This window comes from Channa argus, chromosome 8 (assembly GCF_033026475.1).
Source record: "Channa argus isolate prfri chromosome 8, Channa argus male v1.0, whole genome shotgun sequence".
Lineage (NCBI taxonomy): Eukaryota > Metazoa > Chordata > Actinopteri > Anabantiformes > Channidae > Channa > Channa argus.
The window spans coordinates 17409094-17433270 of NC_090204.1; the positions used below are offsets into that span (position 1 = coordinate 17409094).

A 24177-nucleotide genomic window follows, 5' to 3' on the forward strand; every position below is an offset into this window, starting at 1 on the left:
TCATTCGAATTGTAGGAACATGATGCTTCTTGCTAAAGAGCCACTTCCTGATTACAAGAATCTACAGTAAATGCTCAAAAGTGGAAATAGTCAAATACTGTGTGTTTCACTGGTCTACCAGGAAACCCATATATAGATTGTCACAATAAAAATGTGAGAAAACACAGCCGGAAACACAACATGTTCCTATTGGGTTTGAAGTTCAAACTTATTTCTGCAGAAACATTTGACCATTGGTGAATAAACAATAACATTATAAAGGTTCAACACGATCAACTTGAATGCGTGTGTTACTGTCTTTGCTTCATAGGCTAAACATTTTATACCACAGTCGTTTCTATCATCCTGTGGTCTACTTTCATCTGGCTCACTGTCCAAATTCAAAAATGGACGTCCTTATACGACCTCATGAAATAGCTGCAGATTCACATCAGCTCGACACCCAGTGTTAGAGCCTCTCTCCATGAAGAGCTTCTCTTCTTCTCTCCTTCCGCTTTTATCCCTTATTTTCTTGTATATGTACACAGACAAAAGCCATTTTGGGCTCCAAGGCACAGCACTTTGATCAAACTCCACACACAATCAATAACTTTGAAGAGATCTAACATCTCATATAAATGTATTTCACATAAAAAGAACAGCAGAAATGAAGACCTTCACTTCTGGAGCCAATGGCCACATGTTTTCTCTCTTTAGATGTAGAGAGAAAATTGCAGAGAACAAAGTTTAAGAAGGGAAACTCTGCATCTCTTTGCTTGCAGTGCTTGTTGGCCTGTAAGCTAAAGCACAGGGAGGAGTTAGTGAGGAAGAAGAGGAGCTCTAAGAAGTTTCACCACTGCACTCTATGTCTCGTGTCTCACATGGAACCTTTCCCACTTTCCCACAATGAGTCTAATTTTAAACAAGAGTTAATTAGGCAGAAAATATTAACCATTTATTTTTCATTTGTCAGCTGTTGCTATTCAATAATATTGTAAATCACAAAAGCATAATGTACAAAAGCACGAATCCTAAAGACTAAAATTCCAAACACAACCCTTAAATTAAAAATAAACTTCATTCTTTCTTGATGAGTGCGAGGCTTTTCACATTTGAGCAAAAGAAAATGAAGATTAGACGAGCAAAGACTTCCTGTTCTTAGTGGCGTAGCTGAAATGAAACTTCCTGCTACTTAACGTTAAGGTAAAGGCAGGCAGCCTCTTCTGGTGTGACATCACTCATGTTACAGGACTTGAAACCAACGAAGTAGAGGGTTTGGGGAACAAGTCCAGGAAGCTGCAAAAACTGATAAGCCAGAAAATGAATTTAGCTTAAAACGAGGCAACATTTTTGACTTATTTCATTCTCAGAAATTAGTTAGGAACAGAAAAAACAGCTTCGATTTGGCGCGTGAATAGCGTCCTGTTGGTCCGCACTAGGACTATTCGGTGTGGTGTTTGGCCCCGCACACCTTAACTCCTGGATATGGCAGATCTTAAGATTCTGCTGCTCCTGGCTGTGACCATCGGTTTGATCAAATGTAAGTAAACATCTGCCATGTTAAGAGAATATCTTTTTTATGAAGAGCTTACGGGGAGGAAGTGTGTGTTGTCTCAAAGGCTTGTGTGTTAAAAAAATGCTTTTAAAATAATTTTTTAAAATCTGTAACATATTAAACAAGCACACTGATATCCTACTGAAGGGGGTGAGGTCTATATTTTCCTAACCTAAGCGTGTGATCAAGTTTATGGGGAAAAGTGAATTACTCCCTGAAAAGGGGACAAGCTCTTGTGACAAATCGAATAATTTACAATTAAAAACTTGGGGCAGAAAAGACGACATACTGCATCTCGTGTCTGTGAGTTGCTGTTTCACTTTGCTCAAACTTTTATGAGAACATAAGTCAGAAGCTTGTGCGCAGACTTGTGAGGTGAGAAGCTAAAAAGTGACCGGTTTTGGTGAAAGATTAAGCTGCTGTTAATAAGAGTCTCTTTAAAACACGTTATTTCATTTGTTTCAATGCTTTGGGAATTTTTACAATCATGTTTCTGTTCTGCTTCAAAATTAAATGTGTCTGTGTGTGTGTGTGTGTGTGTGTGTGTGTGTGTGTGTCTGTGTGTGTGTGTGTGCGTGCGTGTGCGTGTGCATGTGTGTGGTAGTGTATACTGTATGAGCTCGTGTGTATGTTTAAGTAGGAGTGTGAGGGTGCTGCATGTCTGTCAGAGATGAAAACATTTATTGGGGTGTGCCGCTGCAAGCTTTTCACTTCACCTCTAGAGGCTTTAGGTGTTATATAGCATACCGGTGTGTGTCTGTGTGTGTGTGTGTGTGCACACATGCATAGCGCGCCATGTTATGTCAGACCTACCTTACTGCCTCTAGCATCACTCAGAGTTTTGTTACTGCTCAGCACATCAAACATTTTCTGCTATTTTCATCTCAAATGTGAACAAACATGAGCTGAAATCCAATCTTTACTTTATTTCTTCCTCTCCGCTGCCTTTGTTTGCCAGTGTTTTTCCTTTGTTTTTAAGTGTTACTCAGCTAAGGTGCAAAGTGAGTCATAACAGTACATGGTACACTTATTTATATATGTTGACAGTTTTCCTTTGATCCACTACAATTTTGTTCCAAAAGCACCAGTGTCTTACAACAGTAATTAGTGGTGAATGAATGTAAATTAGCATTAATAGCACATAAGCAGCAGTTGATTGTACGCCTACATTAATGTAATTCTGTTGTAGATTACTTTAGTGTTCTAATTGTCTTGAACTTTATAGTTCTATGTTGCTTAGTTAAGGAAATTATATTAGAGAGATGTTTATTAAAAAAAAAACTTCATTAGGTTAAAGTATATTATAAGGTAAGTGTAAGCGTGGTTCTTTGTCATAGCATCAAGGTTGTGCAGTGCATCACACGCAACATCAGATGAAAATTATCACTTTCCTGTTTTTAAACTTTTTAAACAAGGGTTTGATTGATCAGATGGAATAAGATGCTTATTGAAAAAAGACCTTACAAACTGTTTTTTTTTTTGTCATTTTTAAAATGTGTTTTCAAATACAGTATCCAATTCTATTTGATAAATGCATAAATTGCAAGGATTAACATATTTTATTTATCTTTTTTAATTCCAGGTATTGCCGGAGATGGTGAGTAGAATGCATGCATTAACTATCATATGATATTTTATTGGTCTTAGTACAGTATGATGAATAAAACATTTACATTTTATACTTTTTGCTATTCCTTAAGTTCACCTGCCCAGTTCTTTACACCTTTTAAATGTCTTCCCCTCTTTCCCACATTCATAGCCCCATCAGAACCTAAGCCAGCACCATCTTGAAAATATTCATGAAATAAGCATCTTTGCATGGAAATACTTAATGAAATAAATCTAAAACAGTTTGATTAACATTAGAATATATTCTATTTACCAAAAACCCGCTACATTAGGTTGAAAAAATAAACGCATGTATATTTTTATTACCTTCATTACATTATAAAATGTGAGGCAGTGTTATTCAATATATTAAAGCACAAAACAACATAAACAAAATTAACTTGAGCCCGACAAACTCCTATATTGAAATTCTGTTCACAAGTGTTTCAGTAAGAATTATCCAATGTTAGCTATGATGGAAAAAATTATATAAAATATTTTTGTTTTGATACTTAAAATAAATACTTATGTACTTTCACTAAAATTCACTTCTGTCTGTGAAACCTTACCCTTAGTGAAGTATTTTTACAAAGCGATAATTACTACTTATCTATATCTATTACTAATATCGATATATAACAACTACTACTGAAATGCAGTAGGTTCAGATAAACCCTAAAGGCCAAAGATCCTGGCTGACAGATGCACTGCTTCATTAAGATGCTTCATGGTTGCAGCAGGACAGAGTCGAGCGACCAAAAACGCCGACCACTTCCGTGTTCCATTCTGAGCTGTCTTCATTTCCTGGCAGATCAGTGCAGTCCAAGCAGACTGAGACAGAACACAAGTAAATGAGTTGAGAATTCATGAAAAAAAAGGGAAGTGTAGGGTTTAAAATGAAGAAGTGAGGTCAGAAATGTGCTGCACGATTAAAGTTTCTGGGGGTGTGTGTGTGTGTGTGTGGGGGGGGGGGGTCTGCTTTTTACACAACCAGGGCATGGATCACTACAGTAAATGCAAAATATGAGGGGAAGAAAAAGGCAGATAAAAAATACTGATAGAGTGGAAACTGATTCACGAGAGACAGATCCAAATGCTGTATTAGCCTCAACTAGATATGATGCGAGTTTATTGGTTAATGGACTGGGACTGTAACTGCAGCAGTTTCTTCTCTGTCACACTTATTCTACAGTTTTCTTTCTCCCTGTTGGCTTCTCTCTCATTCACACTTAAGCAAAACACTTGTGATGTAACAGCTAATATCGTGCCTTTATTTCACCCTCTGCCCTTAAGATAATAATGTAACTTTACCCAAAAGCCATCTTCAAATCCCTCATGTCTGCAGAACAGTTTGACGTAAGTGATGCAGCTACATTTGGTTTTGGATTTCAAATTCAAATTCACTCGCCACGAGTCTAATGACTGACAACGTGAAGAGTTTGAAAAAGTGGTGAAATGTCACTGCAGAGAGCATGCATCTCTGCTCGACACAGAGCAGAGCGCGCCAAACCACATCCTGACTCACTTTTGTTTGACTGTCCTCCATCGTCACCACCATTATTTAACAAAAACAGGAAAGACTAATTAAAATCAGTGATGATTGTGTAGTGGCCTTTTATTATAGTGCAGACTTTGAAAATAAATAGAGTATTTCTGAATACTAGTGTGTACAGTATTGAGGATAAATATTATTTTGTGATTTTTGGTTTACTTATTCATATTTCTAATGACTGAAATTTATAACGAGGAAGCCATATTGTGAAAGTCTATTTGTGCTATAGTATAAACCAGTAAATAATCCAAAATGAAACCAATTTCTAGCAGTATAGGGTGGTACTGGGGTTTATTGCAAGGCAGGAAATAGCGGTTTGCTTTCTGAAATAGCAACTATGGCTCTTTGCCAGATTGTCATAGCAACCAGGTTGGAAAGCGTCTCATACAGATGAAAATGGTTGCTTCCTTCTTTCTGACCTGATGATGCTTTGGCCCAGCGGGAAAAGTTTAGAAATTTAATAAAAATGTAAAATTAATTGCAATCATTAAAAGAAATATTGCTGCCAGTTTCCTTTTGTATATATTTAAATAGTGTCATCTCTTCATAACCACAGTAGCCCCAAAGCCAGCACTTTCTCCAAATGATTGAAACCATTTAGGAACTACATCTTCACAGTGTTATTAAACCGTTTAATTAATATTGGCCTCTAGTATAATTACAAAAGCCAATTAGAATGTAAATTTTCCATAGAAACAGTTAATGATAACAACTAAAAATTATATTCATAGATCCAGCACTTACTAGCATGTGGTTCGGCCACAATTATCCACAGTTATTTAATTACACAACATGGGGGCGGCAGTGGCTCCGTTGGTAGAGTGGCCGCCTACTGCCCACAGGGTCGGAGGTTCACACCCCGCCCTTCCCAACCACGTGTCGAAGTGTCCCTGGGCAAGGCATCGAACCCCCAACAGCTTATCCCCATCCTCAGTGATGCAGTGCCGGTCCCAAGGCCAGTAGAAATTGGGGAGGGTTGCTTCTGGAAGGGCATCCGGCGTAAAAACTGTGCCAAATCAGCATGCAGACAAAATGCCGTGGTGACCCTGAACTCACAGGCTAAGCTGAAAGACAAAAAAACAAAACACAACAATAAATTATATTAAAATAGTAATTTACATTCTGGTTTGAGCTCGTGTCAGCTCATTTAACCAAAGCTGTATTGTGCTCACACAGTGTGCAGGTAATTTGCATTTTCAGTTCTTATACAGGACTCATTCTGACATTCATACTGAAGTAGATTTAGGAAAGAAAAGGTTTAATTTCCCCATAAATGTTGCTTATAAGCTGATCAAACACAAACAATATTGCATTTATTAAGTTATATAATGACCTGTCACATTTATTAACTATATGGTTTCTATTGATGATTAACGATATGTGATTGTTCTGTCGCTAACCTTTTTCCAAGATATTTGTCAAGGTCTGCTGTTTCTTAAATCTGCTGTAATTGTATTTGCAGATGCTTCTGATGTATTTTTTGATGCTTTCTCTTAATTAAGCATAAGCTAAATCACTGGTGAAATGGTAGCATAAGAGTCAGAAATAGCAAAGTGCAGCATCCCTGTGGACTGTTGTTAGAATTTCTATTAGTCATATTGTTTATGGGTTAGTGTTTCGAAGTGGTGCCGATACAACTTTCATTCTTTCTATTCTTTGAGCATGTACGTTACCAATGATCAACGTATGATTTTTCCAATCAGTGACAAAATAAAAACAACACTGAAAATGATATTTACTGTTAAATTTGGTTCCATCAATTGTTTCTATTATATCCACTGATTGTGGTTTAAAATATGAAAGTTTCTATTCATAGTTTATTTCAACCAATAAGCTGAGTGAGACTTGCCATTCACTGTTGAGGCTTAGGTTAGTTTATACAGCTTTCAGTCACTTAGAAGCTAAGCTGGGTATGTTTAGTTCTGACAACCATGAGGCATCTTTTCTAGTGGTGTTGTAATATTTTGCCAAATAGAAACATCATTCAAGTGAAAACAAAACAGGAAGCATTCGAACTCAATCCAAATCTGTTTCCAGTAGTTGCCAAGTCCTGCTGAACACATCCAGTTGAAAACCAGAAACATGTAAGGCAGTTTTACCCACCTTAGTTCTATGTAACACCACAAATTCCACTGTACTTTTATCTATTACCACCTCATGTTATTTGAGTTAACTGAAACTGGAGATTTAAAAAAATAATACATTTTAACATGAAATTTAATTTAAAAAAAAGTGAAACTGAAAAAGCTATGTATTGTCCAAAACCGAACTAAAATTCAATTTTCACAAATGGTATGAATTTATGTTTTTTAAAAATGTAAAAGATAAATGAAACAATTAAAAGTGGAAGTCAAAGTAGAGCCATAGTGTCATCAGAACAAGGAAAGGTGTTTAAACAGTTAGTCCCTGTGGCATTTCACTTAGCGTGTCCCTACAGTATATACCAACCATTTGTAGAATGAAAATACACTTTACAAAATGTAAATTAAAATAAAAATGACATCTAAATTAGATTTCCTTGATAAACACTAAATTTAAACTAACAAACCCAGTCTCAAAAAAACAAAACTAAATAAATATTTTAAGGTTAAGGAAGAAATAAAATCTGTAACTAAAATTTTTGAAACTATAAAATTCCTGCCTACTACCACAAGCTTCACTTTACCTTTAGTGATCAGTGTATCTGTCTCATCTTTCTCTGTCTCATCTCCACTCACCACAACACCAAATTCAATTGGTCCATCAGCCAGCAACAGTCCTTCAACTATCTCACCATCCACCACCTCTGCCACCTCAACCCATTCACCCACTCTGTCTGGTAATGTATCAAGTCTCAGTTTACACTTTATTTTACAAGTTCATAGAACACGTAACATGATAAAATCCTGAACTGGTATAAAAGCACCATATCATCTCAGAATGTTGATAGTAAAGTATTTCTACATGAAGATAACATCCATCATGTTCTCCATCCTGCAGCCACTTCATCTCCTGCATCCACCTCAAAAGACACCTCACCCACACCCACCACCAAAACAGACCCTCATACAAAGATCACTCATACCTTAACCTCACGTGCAGACACACACTCAGCCACCACAGTGACTATACCCAACAAAGGTTGGAATTCTCACTTTTATTATATGGGATTTACATAATACAGTGTTATTTTTGTGATTCTGTGTGAGTAAACTTTATAATCTTGTAGAAACACACATTGTGATGTTGCTTTTGTCCTGATTTCTTTTTTCAATTGAACACAGATTCACCCACTTCTCTTCCACTCACCATAACAAGCTCCACTTCACCTTTAGCAGACAACAAATCTGTAACCACCTTGCTTCCACTCACCACGGCAACAACTTCTGCCGTGTCTTCAGACACTCAAACAACCACCCAAACACCTGAACCCCCATCATCAATTCTCACCACAAATTCAACTAAAGAGACAAAACATTCAGATGCCATGTTTGGTAAAGTATCCAGTCTCAGTTTATCTACCAGAGGATTAGAACATGTAACATGGTAAAATCCTGAACTGCACTGTAAATTCTGATGAGTTGACTTTACTTAAAGAAGCATACAAACTGATTGCCTAAAAAAAAATTAAGTAAACCGAAATAAGAATTGTGTTTCCACTTACAGATGCTTAATAAGTGTAGTATAGTTACAATTTAGTTTACAAAACTAAAATAACCGTGTACAGTCCTTTAAAATATTAATAATATTATTGTTTCACACAAAGTCATTACAGGTTAACTGTACTGTGTGCTTTCTTTCAAATGAGACACTTATTTAAGTTGCACCAACTAACGTGAGATTTCCTACAATTTTAAATGTCTGAGTTGCAGTCACCTTAACAGCAGTATGAGTTACTTGCTTAAACTTTGGTTCCATTGTCTTCAGTCACGGTTTGTTAACCATGTCTCTCCCCACAAAATGTAAGAACATTACTCATGTTATAATACTACGCTGTACCACATTATTATGCTATTATCTACTATACTACCAAGGTAGAGGGACCCCCACCCTTCCAGCTGTTCCATCTAAGAATGCTTATTTTGTCAATTATCTGTAATTATCTAGTGCTCAGATCAGTCCTGCTATAGTGTAAATGTTCTTCACACTGTTTTGCACAAATATATTTTACTTGCAGCAGTGCTCTGTTCTCAGCAAATGTCAGCAGAGGGATTTCCAAGAGCAGAAAACTATCAGTAGTGGATTACCATTGGTTTATGAATTGCACTAAAATGCTCTGAACCCATTAATACTTACATCTAAGACCCTGTTATTACATGCCTAAACATTTTCCCAGGACATTAAGCACCCTTTTTCTGAATTGCTGCCCCCTACTGGTTAAGTAGCATCAGTGCCTCACTGGTTGCTTCTATACTTGATTGTATTAAGGTAGCACTACTCAAAACAATCAGTAAAGTTTTTGTTTCACGCTGCAATTCCACATAACTTGATAAAAATTAGTAAGAAGTGCATATTGTTGATAACTGAGTGAAGTTATCTAAAAGAATCTAAATTAGGATTAATATTGGATTTTACAGTGTGGTAAGTATTTCTACATGAAGATAACCTCCATCATGTTCTCCATCCTGCAGCCACTTCATCTCCTGCACTCAACTCAAATGAGACCTCACCCACATCCACCAACAAAACAGACCTTCAGACAAACACCACTAAAATCTCACACTCGCCTGCAACCACACAGCTCAACACATCAGGGAATAAAACCATGAAAGGTTGGAATTTTCTGATTTATTATATAGGATCGAAATAATACTGTGTTATTTGTATGATTCTGTGTGAGTATAGACAGAAATTGTTGCACCGCTGACATAACAAGTTGTTACCAGATGGATTCATGTGGTCATCGTTGTTAGGGAGAAATGCTTCGTGTAGCATTTTGAAATAATGTAAAATCACACATTGTGATGTTGCTTTTGTCCTGATTTTTTTTTTCAATTGAACAAAGATTCACTCATTTCTCTTCCACTCACACAAAAAAGCTCCCCCTTCACCTTTAGTAACAAACCAATCCTCATTGCTTCCATTCACCATGGCAGCAACTTCTGCTGTGTCTTCATACACTCAAGCATTCACCCAAAGACCTGCACTCCCCTCATCGACACTCATCAAAGATTCAAGTAAACAGACACATTCAGACACCAGGTCTGGTAATGTACAGTACTTAAAAATGTGCTTATGGTAAACTCCTAGCTCAGTATGGAGTACTCAGAATTATTATTTCAAACAAAGTCAAACAAGTCAAACAAATATTAAATCCTGAACTGGTATAAAAGCACCATATCTTCTCAGACTGTTGGTTGTAAAGTATTTCTACATGAAGATAACCTCCATCATGTTCTCCATCCTGCAGCCACTTCATCTCCTGCACTCACCTCAAATGAGACCTCACCCACACCCACCACCGAAACAGACCCTCAGACAAACACCACTAAAATCTCAGACTTACCTGCACCTACAAAGCTCAACACATCATTGAACGAAACCACTAAAGGTTGGAATTTAATCATTTATTATATAGGATTTAAATAATACTGTGTTATTCCTGTGATTCTGTGGGAGTATATACAACAACTTTATTCACTGATGGATTAATGTTCTCATCATTCTTGGGGGAAGTGCTTCATGTTGCACTTTGTAATGATGTAGAAACAAACAATGTAATGTTTCATTTGTCCTGAATATTTTTTCAATTGAACACAGATTCACCCGCTTCTCTTCCACTCACCACAACAAGCTCCACTTCACATTTTGTAGACAACAAATCTGTAACCACCTTGCTTCCACGCACCACGGCAGCAACTTCTGCTGTGTCTTCAGACACTCAAACAACCACCCAAACACCTGAACCCCCATCATCAACTCTCACCACAGATTCAACTAAACAGACAATACATTCAGACGTCATGTCTGGTAAAGTATCCAGTCTCAGTTTATCTGCCAGGTCATTAGAACATGTAACATGATAAACTGCACTGTATATTCTGATTAGGTGACTTTACTTATAGAAGCATTCAAACAGATTGCCTACAAAATTAATTAAGTAAACTAAAATAAGAATTGTGTTTGTACTTAAAAATGCTTAATAAGTGTAGTACACTTACAATTTAGTTTACACAACTAAAATACCAGTGTACAGTACTTAAAAATGTGCTTATGTTAAACTCCTAGCTCAGTATGGAGTACTCAGAATTATTATTTCAAACAAAGTCAAACAAGTCAAACAAAGATTAAATCCTGAACTGGTATAAAAGCACCATATCAGGTCAGACTGTTGGTGGTAAAGTATTTCTACATTAAGATAACCTCCATCATGTTCTCCATCCTGCAGCCACTTTATCTCCTGCACCCACCTCAAATGAGACCTCACCCACAACCAGCACCAAAACACCAAGCACCACTCAAATCTCACCCTCGCCTGCAACCACACAGCTCAACAGCACAGTGACTTTTACCACCAAAGGTTGGAATTTTCTCTTTTCTTTTATAGGATTGAGATAATACTGTGTTATTCCTGTGATTGTGTGTGAGTATAGTGAACAACTGTAGCACAGCTGATGTTATTCACTGATGGATTAATGTTCTCATCATTCTTGGGGGAAGTGCTTCATGTTGTTCTTTGTAATGATGTAGAAACAAAATGTGATGTTTCATTTGTACTGAATATTTTTTCAATTGAACACAGATTCACCCACTTCTGTTCCACTCACCACAACAAGCTCCACTTCACCTTTAGTAGACAACACATCTGTAACCACCTTGCTTCCACGCACCACGGCAGCAACTTCTGCCGTGTCCTCAGACACTCAAACAACCACCCAAACACCTGAACCCCCATCATCAACTCTCACCACAGATTCAACTAAACAGACAAAACATTCAGACGTCATGTCTGGTAAAGTATCCAGTCTCAGTTTATCTGCCAGGTCATTAGAACATGTAACATGATAAAATCCTGAACTGGTATAAAAGCACCATATCAGGTCAGGCTATTGGTGGTAAAGTATTTCTACATGAAGATAACCTCCATCATGTTCTCCATCCTGCAGCCACTTCATCTCTTACACACACCTCAAAAGACACCTCACCCACAACCAGCACCAAAACACCAAGCATCACTCAAAGCCCAACCTCACTTCCACTCACACACCCCAACACCACAGTAAATACTACCACCAAAGGTTGGAATATTTTCTTATTACATAGGACTGAGATAATACTGTGTTATTCATGAGGTTCTGTGTGAGATAGACAACAACCAAGTACTGCTTCAGTTCAGATTACTGGTCACTTGTAGATGGTACAGAGTAAAGAGTACTTTCAATTGCTGTTTTATTTTTCACATGTTGTAAAATCATAAATTAATATATTTTTTTATTCTTTCTAATCACCTAGTGACATCTATAACCCCTGCACCTTCTACACAGTGTGAGTATCAGTTTAAAACATATTGCAGTATAACACTTCATTGATGAATGTTTTTACGCTTATGAACCATGTTTAACTTCAACATAAACAAAGTGTCTAAGATTTAAAAATATCTTTAATTGGGTCATATTAACTTAGATATTTTACATGTCTTTTAATTTTGTCTGCAGGTTCTTACACTGTCACACCCATCAAGTTTGGCCTCCGGATTAACATAACAGGCTCTACCAATGGTAACTACAGCATAAACATAACTGAAGAAGGACAAAGAGAGATCAGAAGTTCAGTTGTTCACTTTGCCCATCAAACATCACATGAGCTCAAACACCTGAAGTCCTGTACTGAATATGAGCATAATGTGGCCTTTATTGAAAGTGATGGCAGAGAAACACCCTGTCAAAAAACTGAAAATAAAACTACGACTACTACTACTGTAATGAGTGAGTACAAATATTTCATTTTGATGTAATGCAAGTTAGTGTATCTCTATTTAAGAAACAAGTATTTATATTTATTAAAAAATATTTGTGTATTTCAGATACAGGAGACATTCAAGTTAACAACTGCAGACCTGGATATGTTTGTTACCAAAGTGACTGGAACATCAGCTTTTCACTATCATCATCAAATCATGTTTCATCTGAGAGATGCACCAGTGATGATAAAACACTCTGTATCAAACTTGGTAACAATGACTATTGCTCAGATTTGACTACAACCTTCACATCAGGAAATTGTTCTTTAAACCTCAACACAAGCATCACTGTTGGTATGTACAAACAAACGTAACATCTGTTAAAATAAAAATTTTTGGACCTAAGTTAATTATATTTAATCTGTGTGTTCTGTTTATTTTTCCAAAGACTACATAAATCCAAGTGACATATTTCAACCTGTTCCCACTGAACTTCCTGCACAAATAGAACCAGAGTTTCCTATAAACTGTAGAAATCTCTCCATTGATTACACCTGTTTGGGTAAGTGGATATATTTAGTTAGAAATACTTACATGTTTCCAGATTTAACACTCAATTGAACTGAATTGTCTATTGGTGTTAGAGGAAATTGTCTTTAGTTGTGTTTATTGAAAGTGTTTAATTTTTCCATCTCTGTAATCACCAAGTGAAATCTACAACCCCTTGATGGATAATCACTCTCATCTTTGTGTCTCCTCAGATGAACTTAATAAACCCAAGAAGCTCACTGATCTGGAGCCGTTCACAGACTACATCTGTACTGGTCAGATCAAGAACAACAATGTCAATACCAACAAAGCAACTACTGTCAGATTCAGGGTTGACTGTGGTACGTTGATGTTCAGTTCAGTCAATGAGAAACTTGTTTCCTCAGATACTACAGAGTGAAGAATTGTACCAGATACTCAGTTCACTGTTACACATGTCTGATGTTCCAACAGATCTCACAATAAACACAAAGAACAGACAAACCAACACATCCATTGAGTTGAGTTGGGACACAACCAGTCAGAACTGTCCAGATGTACCTGAACTGAAGAATCTTAGTTACACCTGCAGTCGTATTGACCCTAATCAGAAAGTTACAAGTAAGTAAAATTAACTTCCATTAGATCTGTAATTATTCATGTTTATTTATCAATTTATGTGACATAAACTATGGGAATTTGAACCATCCATACATGTACTATACATCAGTGACAGTACAATATGTGCAGATAAAGCCTATGTTCAATTAAATTTGATGATCAAGATTCACAAACTTTTAACCCACAGGGCCAAAGCTGGTGATCTACCAGAGACACATGATATGGATGATATTAACTGATTGACTTGTCTCTTAGTGGGAAACAATCTAATGTTTTAAACACTTATCATTTTTTCTTTGTTGTTAGTTAACAGTTTATGGCTCTTTATAGTTACAGCTGACAAACATCCATCAGGAGGAACATGTCATTTTACTGGACTCCAACCATTCACCAGTTACACCTTTAAAGTCCAACCCACCTACAACAACAAGGAAGTTTCTGAACCAAAAGAAGTTAGAGTGGAAACTGAGGCTGGAAGTAAGTGTATCTTTTGTAGTATATCACAGTCCACATGCAATTTATTTTAAAAAATAAGACTACATGTGTTTATTTACTGACTATCAATGATTATGTTTACAAATGCATTTTTTTCCATTTTGTCACAATTCTGCCCGACATTCTCCAAGTCATTGTTTGTTTCCTACTTTAAGAATTACAGTATGTGATGCCTTTATTTTAAAAAGCATTCAGTTTAAATCTATTGCTTCACTTAATATTTGTCAGATAATATTGGCTTCACTCGTTGTAGAATACTGCTTCTTTCTAATAAAAAAAAAAACTGCTCTGATGGGTAAATGAAAAAGCAAACATAGATCTTTTGAGAAGAACATAGTAGTTTTTCCCTTTTATTTCTTGTTAAATTTAAATTATACATAGTAAATAGATATAGATAAAAATAATAATAATAGAAATAAATAGTTTTAAATTGTAAATGAAGTGATCTTTCTTTACTTTGGACATTTTCTATTTAAATCAATATGCTGAGGACATCTAATACACATTCATTTTTTATTACATTTTTTAATTGGTAAAACTGTTACTGTGAGTCTCCATTCCACATACTGTGTACCTACAAATTTCAATGTTTTTTCTTTCTTTTAGTACCAGACGTTGTTACTAAACTGACAGTGAATGTTCCAGAGAATAATGTGATCAAAGTAAAATGTAATCAACATCATTCATCATTTCGTTTTAATGGACCTAAGAAGATGTACATTGCACGTCTTCGTTATGGTCGTGAGACTCTACGTGATAATAACACAAAATGTGACTTTGAATTCAGAGATCTGAGCTACTCTACCACCTACCACCTGGATGTTTGTATAATTCTCTTTATTCACAAGATGATTACATTATTAATTATCATATTTATTAAAGTGCTACAATTTCTTAAAGGGATGTTCTGTCCTTTCAGGTGACTGCTTTCAATGGATATTTTGAGGGCAGCCCTACGACAAAAGAAGTTTCCACTCTGTGTATGTGTTGTTTTCATTAAAGTAACAGATTGTTTCAGACTGTTAAATGACAATGTTTAACACATTTTGTTCTGACGTACATTTCTACTGTTTCTAAATTATGTACCTTTAACAAAAATCCATTATTATCATTTTGCAGATAATGACAAAGCAGTTATTGGTTTTCTCATCTTCCTCATCATCCTCACATCTGTGGCTCTGCTTTTGGTCCTTTATAAGATCTTCATTTTGAAGCGCAGAAAGTCCCAGTAAGAACAAAGGCACAAAACACAGAAAGGGCAGCAATTTTTCATTGGACAGATATTTAAATTGCATTTTAGACAGAACCATCAGAAATTAATTTTTTTCTATTTTCTAATTGTGAATGCCAGAGTTCATCATTTGAATTCTTTACTACTTTGTTTGCAGTGACATGGGTGAAGAAATGGGCCTTATTACACCAGGAAGTGAGCAAATTTTCTTGTTTTGCATTTTGTTCATGTTTCTCATCCTGAACCAGTTGCTGTTCTAGATTGTGTTAAATACCATGTTAGATCATTTTTAAAAACATGGAGAAATACTTAAAATTTATAAAACAATGGTTAACAGTAATGTTTATAAGAGTACATAATAATAGTAGATAGACTGAAGATTCTTGGCTGTGTTTAAATTGTGTCGTCTTTGCTGACTGATTTGCTGTTGCAGATGATGAAGAGAACCTGCTCTCTGTGGAACCAATTGCAGGAGAGATCCTGCTGGAAACCTACAAAAGGAAACTTGCTGATGAGGGGCGACTCTTCCTGGCAGAGTTTCAGGTAATTTCACTATCTGGGTTCTTTTTTGTGTGGTTTTCGTTGTTTGGTTTAGAAGCAGATGATGCATAAGAAAAGCCCAAGTTAGTAAGTGGAGTTTGGATGTTTTGCTCAGGGCTCAGCTAAGTACAGAATAGAATACATGTGAATTGTCACATAAAACTGCTTGTTTTTTGTCACTGGTGAATATATTTGTTTGCCCATCCAGAGCATCCCCAGAATTTGGTCGAGGTACACGGTAAAAGAGGCGAAAAAGTCCTGCAATGCCTCCAAGAACCGCTACGTGGACATCCTGCCATGTGAGTGGGAATCACTTCGACATCACATTTTTAAATAAAAGAGAGAAAGGCATTAAGTGAACAACATCTGTGTCTTTTTATTCACAAATAGTTTTTAACATTAAGATTAATTTGCAAACAGTATATCACATTGTAACATTTAGTATAATAAACAGCTGATCGTCTGTGTATTTCTATTCCAACAGATTTTTTTTCCACTTGAACTTATTAAACCGTAACTTGCTTTTTATTTAGATTTCCAGTTCTGAACACTTGTTACACATCTTTTGTGATGGACTTTATTTATTTATTACTATCTTTAACCAGATGACTATAACCGTGTCCAGCTGACGTCAGGAAATGGAGAAGCAGGATGTGACTATATCAACGCCAGCTTCATTGATGTACGAAGAAAAACAACAACTCACACTGCTTCTAATTTTACTCCTACTGCTGCAGCTATATGATTTACCACATTATCAAACTACAAACAAATCTGAAAATAAAAATAATAATAATATACACAGTGATGGTGAAGGGAAGCTTTGCATTTTAAGGATAAATACACACAAAATTAATGACCTCTTTCTGACAATACATAGGCCAAAGTTATTGAATATCATTTGTGTTTCTACCACAGGGGTACAAGGAATCCAAGAAGTATATTGCAGCTCAAGGTGAACTTACATTAATACTGTATATTCATCATACATACATCAGTGCACTTATACATTTTGTACAGAGTCGCAGACACCACAGTGGCTTTGAAACAAGTCAATCGATATGTGCTTAAAGTGTCGACTGTCAGCTTGAGTTTTTTTAGTTCAAAATATTGGGCAAAGTCTGCTGAAATTACAGAAGTTTTTATTCACAAATCCTCCATTTTTCTGGCTCATAAATGTTTTGATGGTTGGCTGCTGAGTTATGCCATGGCCAGGTGTGTTTAATCTTCAGTTTATTTACAAGTAAAAGGTTTAGAGTTGGGTTTGTTTTGTTGCATTTGCTTTCAGAATCTGTTGTTGGTATCTGTGAGTATGAAGTCAAAAAACTGTTACCGCCAATAAAGAAGAGATAGTAAAAACATTAGGTTTGAGTAGATCAACTATTTGGTCTCTCCCTCTTAAAAAGAAAAGAAGAATCCATTTCCTGGTGAAATAAAACACCTTTACAACATCATCCAGGAAGTAAGTGTGTCAGAGTCAAATTAGGAATCAAGAGACGGCTTTACCAGAAAACTACAGAGGGTTCATGATAAAATTTAAACCACTGGCAAATCCCAGATCAGGGAGACCAGGTCAGAGTTTGTTTAAAAAAAAAGAAAGAAAAAAGTAAAAGTGCCTGAAGTGGTCTGGAAACAACATCCTATGGAATGTGTTCAATTTGTACCAGAAAGAGTTTGGAGAAGGAAAGAAACTGCACACAATGTGAAGCTACCACTACCTTCTCTGTGAGGCTTGGTGGAGGTAGTGCTACGGTGTGGGCATGCAATCTATCTACACTCTGTCCCAAGATATACGGACCTGACTGTATACTGTGTGTGGTTTAGGCCCAAAGGAAGACACTGTGAGTGATTTCTGGAGGATGATCTGGGAGCAGCAGTCCTCCATTATCGTCATGGTAACACGCTGTGAAGAAGGAAACAGGGTGAGAACAGCAGTATTAACTTTTGTTTATATGAAAACATGAATGACGTGAGTCTGTCGTTAAACACTCTCGTATCACAGCAGCCACATACACTGCAGTGTTATTTCTTTGAGAATCTTTCCAACTTCTTTTACAAATCTGTGCGTGTTTCATCTGCTGCATACTTGCCCCTGCATAGTGCTCGATCAGCCGTCACCTAATCTCTGTCCTCTCACACGTTCTGCTTCAGGTCAAGTGTGCACAGTACTGGCCGTCTCCTGACAGAGAAACTGAGATCTATGAAGAGTTCATAGTGAAGCTGACTTCTGAGGACCATTGTCCAGATTACACCATCCGCCACCTCAGCCTAACTAATGTGAGTCTCCATTAAAATCGTAAAAGGTAAAACAGTGTAAATGTGCTTGGTGGACAACCTGCCCTACTCCCTGAGCTACAGCTGCCTTGGCTGCTGCTTTTAGCTCACTGAATAAAAGTGTTTGAACATCTTCATATGAAATAACATGCATATTGGACTGTTGGCATAATCAGTTGTGTGCATGTGCATGTGTGTGTACCTGCAGAAGAGGGAGAAGAACTCAGAGAGGGAGGTGACCCACATTCAGTTCCTAAGCTGGCCAGATCACGGTGTACCAGGAGAGCCGCAACTCCTCCTGAAACTGAGGCGGCGCGTCAATGCTTTCAAGAATCTCTTCAGTGGCCCAATTGTTGTCCACTGCAGGTACGTTCAAGGCTTATTGTAGGTTTCTTTACTTATCATGGGTAGAGGGCTGCTCTTTTTAAATAAAACTGATATTTGTGGCAGTGAAGCAGTTAGCAAGGTCATTGCCCCTTTCTGGTTGCTACTAATAGTTTTTGAACCCATCTTTACTTTCTACTAATAGACATGCATATAATCTATAATACATTAACACTGTGTCATTCTTTCATGCGTAGTGCTGGAGTGGGCAGAACTGGCACCTACATGAGCATTGATGCCATGATGGAGGGTCTAGAGGCAGAGGGAAGAGTGGACATCTACGGTTACATAGTCAAACTCCGCAAACAGAGATGCCTCATGGTTCAAGTAGAGGTACAATGTCATTTTGGACCAATTCTTTTCACTCTGTGTGTGTCTGTGTTTGTTTGCAGGTCTGACTCTAGAATCTGTGTTCATTGTAGCGGCTCCTGTTTTAAAAATGCTTTCAGAAGAGTTGATACAAGTAACGTTATGGACAGCCAACAGTTAAAAAATAGAAATGAATAAACTGAGCAGGAAAACTTAACAATGTAAATCAACCTAAACATGCTTGTTTTTGGACTGTGGGAGGAAAGCGGAGGAAACCCATGCTAGCAAGGGGACAACGGGCCAACTCCACCCGCAACCCTCTAGTTCCACTCCTCCACCTTGCTGCCCCTTTGCAGCTATATGTTAAATGTATTTAATAAAGATTAACACTTCAAAATATCTTGAATCACAACAATCATCACAGAAGATTTATTTCACTGAGCTACACATAATTTTTCTGCCGTGGCTTCAGACTTCAGTGCTCAACAGTTCTTCAGTTTAATGATCAAGTCCCACTGGTTCTTCACAAACAGCGACTATCAAGACGACATAGCCAAGATATTTGTTCTTTTTCCACCTGTTGGTGTTCAGTGTTCTTTATCTTTCTGTTTTACAGCCAACTCTATTACTGTATATTGTTTGTGTATTAAGTGTGTATTAAGAACATTTGTCTGCACACAGGCCCAGTACATCCTGATTCACCAGGCTCTGCTGGAGCACAACCAGTTTGGAGAGACTGAGATCCCTCTGCCTGAGCTCCACAGCGCAATGAGCACACTGAAACAGAAAAACTCAGACAATGAACCCACTCTGATGGAAGATGAGTTTGAGGTACGGCACTTCAGTTCTTGATCTTATTTATATACACGTGTTTCATATACTAGATATACATGGGTCAGACATGACCATCAAACAGTCCAGGGGGGGTCTGGCACAGTGTAGTTCCTAGAAAGGTAATAAAGGGAGCTGAAGGAAACACTTTAAATACATTTGTTTTATCAAACCAAAGTAAATAACTGTTTTGTAGAAGTGTTATATGAGTAAAGTATAAGTAAAGTGTTGAATTGCACCTACAACAATAAACCATATTAAAACATCTTATCTAAATAACAAAATACATCATCATTAAAATGTCAAACACTTTCTGATCCATTTAAAACCAGCTTGAATAAAAAAATATATTAATATGTAGAACAGACTGTCCAATGACATATAGTTAATGAAAAATTAATGAAATCTTCATTTTTCCATTCAGCGACTCCCCACTTATAAAAACTGGAGGACATTCAACGCAGGGATCACAGAAGAAAACAAGAAAAAGAATCGCTCTTCATCCGTCATCCCATGTGAGTATCAGCTTAACATCCTGCACATACAGTTTACCAGAATCCAAATGCATTAAAATTCACGTGTGTCGCCATGACATTTTCAACACGCTTCCCTCAGATGACTTCAACAGAGTGTTGCTGAAGCTCGATGAAGGACGTAGCCAAGATAGTGACCCAGATGACGAGGAGGAGGAAGAATCATCAGATGAAGAAGATGAAGAGTCCACTAAATACATCAATGCCTCCCACATAGATGTATGTTATTTTCTGGACACGTTCAGCTTATTCACTAACAACCTGCTTTTGCATAAAACTGACTGACATTGACCTTGAAACCAAGACAAAAACGCTTTTGTTTAATTAAAGCATAACAAATGACGTTCCTGTTACCATCTTTCCTGTTGTAGCAGGTGTTGTCTCTGAATTTTAAATTAACTCTAATTAAATTTATTGCATCTTGTTTGTTTGGACCGTGAACAGCAGTAGACAGATGTGTGTTTTTGTCTACACAGGGCTACTGGGGCCCACGCGCCCTCATCACCGCACAAACTCCACTGCCAGACACCATGGCAGACTTCTGGTTGATGGCTTACCAGAAGAAAGCATCTGCTATTGTCATGCTCTCCGACTCCAAGGAGGGAGATAAGGTATTTAAAATATCATGAGCATCAACCCCACAGACGTGTACCATGCACAAGTGCAGATATAATGCAGGTATAATGTTGTTTGTATGTTCGCAGGAGTCTGACTCCATGTACTGGGACAAAGACAAGAAAACATTTGGAGAGATTGAGGTGGAGTTGGTGAGCACCGACACCTCCCCGGTTTTCATCAGCCGCAACATGCTGATCCGTCATGTCAAGGTAAGGTACCAGCCAGCCCCCTCGGCAGCTGCGATGTGTGCGGTCATATCAACTTCACAAGCTGTTTTAACCCTGACACCCTGTCTGCCAACAGAGGAAAGAGAGTCGTCCAGTCAAACAGTACCAGTTCCTGAAGTGGGCCGGGAGAGAGCTGCCAGAGAAACCTCAAGAACTCACCGACATGATCAAGGAAATAAGGAGCAGCTGCAGCAACAGCAAATCACAGAGGAGTTTGCCAATCGTGGTCCACTGCAAGTAAGTAAACGTCTTGTACAAATGTGTGTGACAACCTGTTCACTTTTTTAACTCGAGTACGACTCAACTTCTCAATTCCAATATCTAAATTTTAGTTGCACGCTGTAAAATAATATTCGTTCTTTCCACCTTGGTTTCTTGTCTCTCGTGCTGTCTGCTGTCAAATAAAGGCCTACAATGCCCCAAAAATGAATAAAAAAAAAAATCATCTTTTACTAAATGGTTTAAATTACATGTAAGTATCTCAATAAAAATGTTTTTATCAGAGTGGCCATCAGTTGTAGTGTCACCCCAAAAGGAAGAAGTCATTTCCTAGTGAAGAAATCACCTTTACAACATTTGGTCAGATAATACCATCATCCAGGAAGTAAGAGTGTCAGAGTCAAATCAGGAAACCAGAGACAGCTTCGTCAGAAAACTAAAACTAAGGGTTACTCATAAAATGTAGACCATTGGTAACACATTCCCATCTGGATACAGTTTCCATGGTCTCGTCTCCAGGTGGACTGCTCTACAGATAATAAATTATAGACATTATTATGTAATTTGTACACAGTTCCCAAATTTCTCAAAGAGTTTCACTTGAAAATGCTGTAAAGAGCTAAAAAAAAATCATTGTTTTATTATGTGTGGCCATTAAGCCACATTTGTCAAACTTCAAGTGAACAGAGCAGGAATAATAACATTTAACAAAAATCCCAATACTTTAACCACAGACGCGTTTTATGTTTGTTCATTTCGCTTGTGATATGCTTAATACAGTATTTCTAACAGCATCTCATTTCATAGTATTGTGTATTTATATGAAAGAACTAATGTAGGTGAAATGAAAGCAAATGAAAACCAAATTAGAGCAGGAAAGAAATTCTGCTGATGGTGGACATGAGTCAGACATTTTGTTCAATACGTGTTGCAATCCATGGTGACATAGGACAGACTGTTAGAAGATTTAATATGGAAAATGAACTTTTGATTGTAACCGTTACGTGTTTGTGTGTTCCCTCTCTTCAGTGACGGCTCGTCCCGTTCGGGCATTTTCTGTGCTATGTGGAACCTGTTAGAAAGTGCTGAGACTGAGAAGCTGGTGGATGTTTTCCAGGTGGCTAAAACCCTGCGCAAGGAGCGACAGGGCATGCTCCCTAGTCTGGTAAGAAAGAGGAACCCAGTATCTTCCAGTGCATTTCAACATTTATAGCACTTTGTTGGTCAGAAAATGTCAAAAATAGACACTCAGATAGCAACAAGAGCTTTCTTAGGTACCTTCTAGTTTCTGTTTATAGGTCGAAAAATCTAATAATGACCCCATTCATTCTTTCAACTTCTTTGCTCATATGTTGTTAAAGCAAATCTAACAAAGAGACCAAAACCAACAATCACTACTTCATATTCATGTACTTTCTGATTACCATACCCTGACTGTGGCTCTCAGACCCAGTTGATTACTTCCTATGTGTACATTTTTAAATATAAGTCCTCTGTAATAGTTTTTTTACATTTGGTGTTTAAACTATTGACTGTGCAGAAATCAACAACTTGAATTGACTAGACTACTCCTATTACAACCTGCCATACAGTACTACCATATTTTTATGTTTCCCATTTGTCTGTCTAACAGGAGCAGTACCAGTTCTTGTACGATGCTCTGGACGGAGTCTTCCCTGTGCAGAATGGAGACGTGAAGGCAGCACAGCCCCCCGCAGTCGACTCTGTAGAGATTGTCACTGAAAACAAAGCACCAGAGCAGCCCGCTGTGGTAAAGGCTGAGGAGCCAGCCAGCACTGTCGCGGATGACCAGCAGGGGGCGGCAGAGAACACCCCTTTAGTGTCTGATGTTGAGAGCAAGGGGGACAAAAAAGAGGAGGCTGAAAAAGCCCCCCCCACAGAGACAACACCGCTAGATGAGACCAGCAATGGTCCAACTGTCACTGTGGAGGCCTGAGAGGGGGGACGGGTGCACGGAGCCTGGCTGTGCTGCCAGAAGAAGTGCTTATTGTATACATTGCCAGGCTATAGCTGAATGGTACAGATTAAAGAATCTGCCCAAATATTTTTATGTCAGTTTCCAAAAACATGATCTAATCTAACTTATAAATATTTTAGTTGGTTTTTTAAGTGTGATAATTATTAAAAACAAGGTTTACTCGAAATGCTGTTATCAAACTAAGAGTCCTGGATTTACTGTGTTGAGCGAGACATCTAAGAACTATTCGCTGACTATACATTACATGAGTTGTTACATGACCCATTGCAAATCTAAGTTTAAGTATGGTTCTTCTCCAGTCCCATAGTCTACAGTTCTGTCTACATGTCTAGTATTAAGTATCTGGTTAGGTTAGTCATCGGTTTGGTCAAAATGTGTTGTGACTCTTTTCATTAAAGGAGACAATAAGAGTCTCATTTATGCAGAATACTTAGATTCTTACCATTGCCATTTATAAGTTTTATTTTCCATGTTTTTTCTCCATAAAGGCACCCAACAGCTGTTTTCTAAATGAACTTCTTCCTATTGCTGGAAAAAAAAACTTTACTAGCACTGAGTGATGTATTTTTTTTGTAAGTACAACGTTTGCTGCCTTAAGCTTAAAATTTTAGTGTTCTTCTCAATGTTGAAAAAAAATCTAATAACAAGATGAATTCAACTGAACCACATGTACACCTTCTAATTTCAGTGAGGCTTTGTACATTTAACGCTTAATAAATAATATCCATAATTATGTTATCTTAATTTTAATTGTTTCTTATTTAGTTATGAATATTGACACTGGGAAACATTCGG

At 37.3% G+C, this 24177-nt stretch overlaps 1 protein-coding gene across 14 annotated transcripts; it reads left to right on the plus strand.

The window, feature by feature from the left end:
* Nucleotides 1–1198: 1198 nt before the first annotated feature.
* On the plus strand, nucleotides 1199–24126 carry LOC137131490 (receptor-type tyrosine-protein phosphatase C-like). 14 transcript variants are annotated; one of them, XM_067512821.1, is made up of 38 exons: nucleotides 1199–1519; nucleotides 3117–3131; nucleotides 7441–7512; nucleotides 7674–7814; nucleotides 7958–8167; nucleotides 9305–9445; nucleotides 10084–10224; nucleotides 10434–10643; nucleotides 11062–11193; nucleotides 11416–11625; nucleotides 11780–11911; nucleotides 12126–12158; nucleotides 12329–12598; nucleotides 12697–12927; nucleotides 13022–13135; nucleotides 13335–13463; nucleotides 13576–13722; nucleotides 14053–14199; nucleotides 14824–15038; nucleotides 15137–15197; nucleotides 15337–15445; nucleotides 15606–15643; nucleotides 15882–15991; nucleotides 16197–16287; nucleotides 16594–16670; nucleotides 16907–16943; nucleotides 17813–17910; nucleotides 18140–18265; nucleotides 18471–18628; nucleotides 18844–18979; nucleotides 19637–19786; nucleotides 20211–20301; nucleotides 20402–20538; nucleotides 20796–20930; nucleotides 21024–21146; nucleotides 21241–21401; nucleotides 22413–22548; nucleotides 23017–24126. In XM_067512821.1, the coding sequence occupies exons 1-38, from the start codon at nucleotides 1465–1467 to the stop codon at nucleotides 23338–23340; spliced, it is 5043 nt and encodes a 1680-aa protein (XP_067368922.1). In that variant the 5' UTR covers nucleotides 1199–1464; the 3' UTR covers nucleotides 23341–24126. The 14 variants fall into 14 exon arrangements, with proteins under 14 accessions (XP_067368922.1, XP_067368923.1, XP_067368925.1 ...); XM_067512822.1 differs by lacking the exon at nucleotides 11780–11911; XM_067512824.1 differs by lacking the exon at nucleotides 10434–10643.
* Nucleotides 24127–24177: the final 51 nt, after the last annotated feature.

Excerpts from the sequence above, each read along its gene's own strand:
- LOC137131490 (XM_067512821.1), top strand. The coding sequence starts at position 1,465 with ATGGCAGATCTTAAGATTCTGCTGCTCCTGGCTGTGACCATCGGTTTG. Across the intron at positions 11,194-11,415 it reads AGTGACTTTTACCACCAAAG|ATTCACCCACTTCTGTTCCA; the intron begins GTTGGAATTTTC and ends AATTGAACACAG. Across the intron at positions 16,288-16,593 it reads CTACGTGGACATCCTGCCAT|ATGACTATAACCGTGTCCAG; the intron begins GTGAGTGGGAAT and ends ATCTTTAACCAG.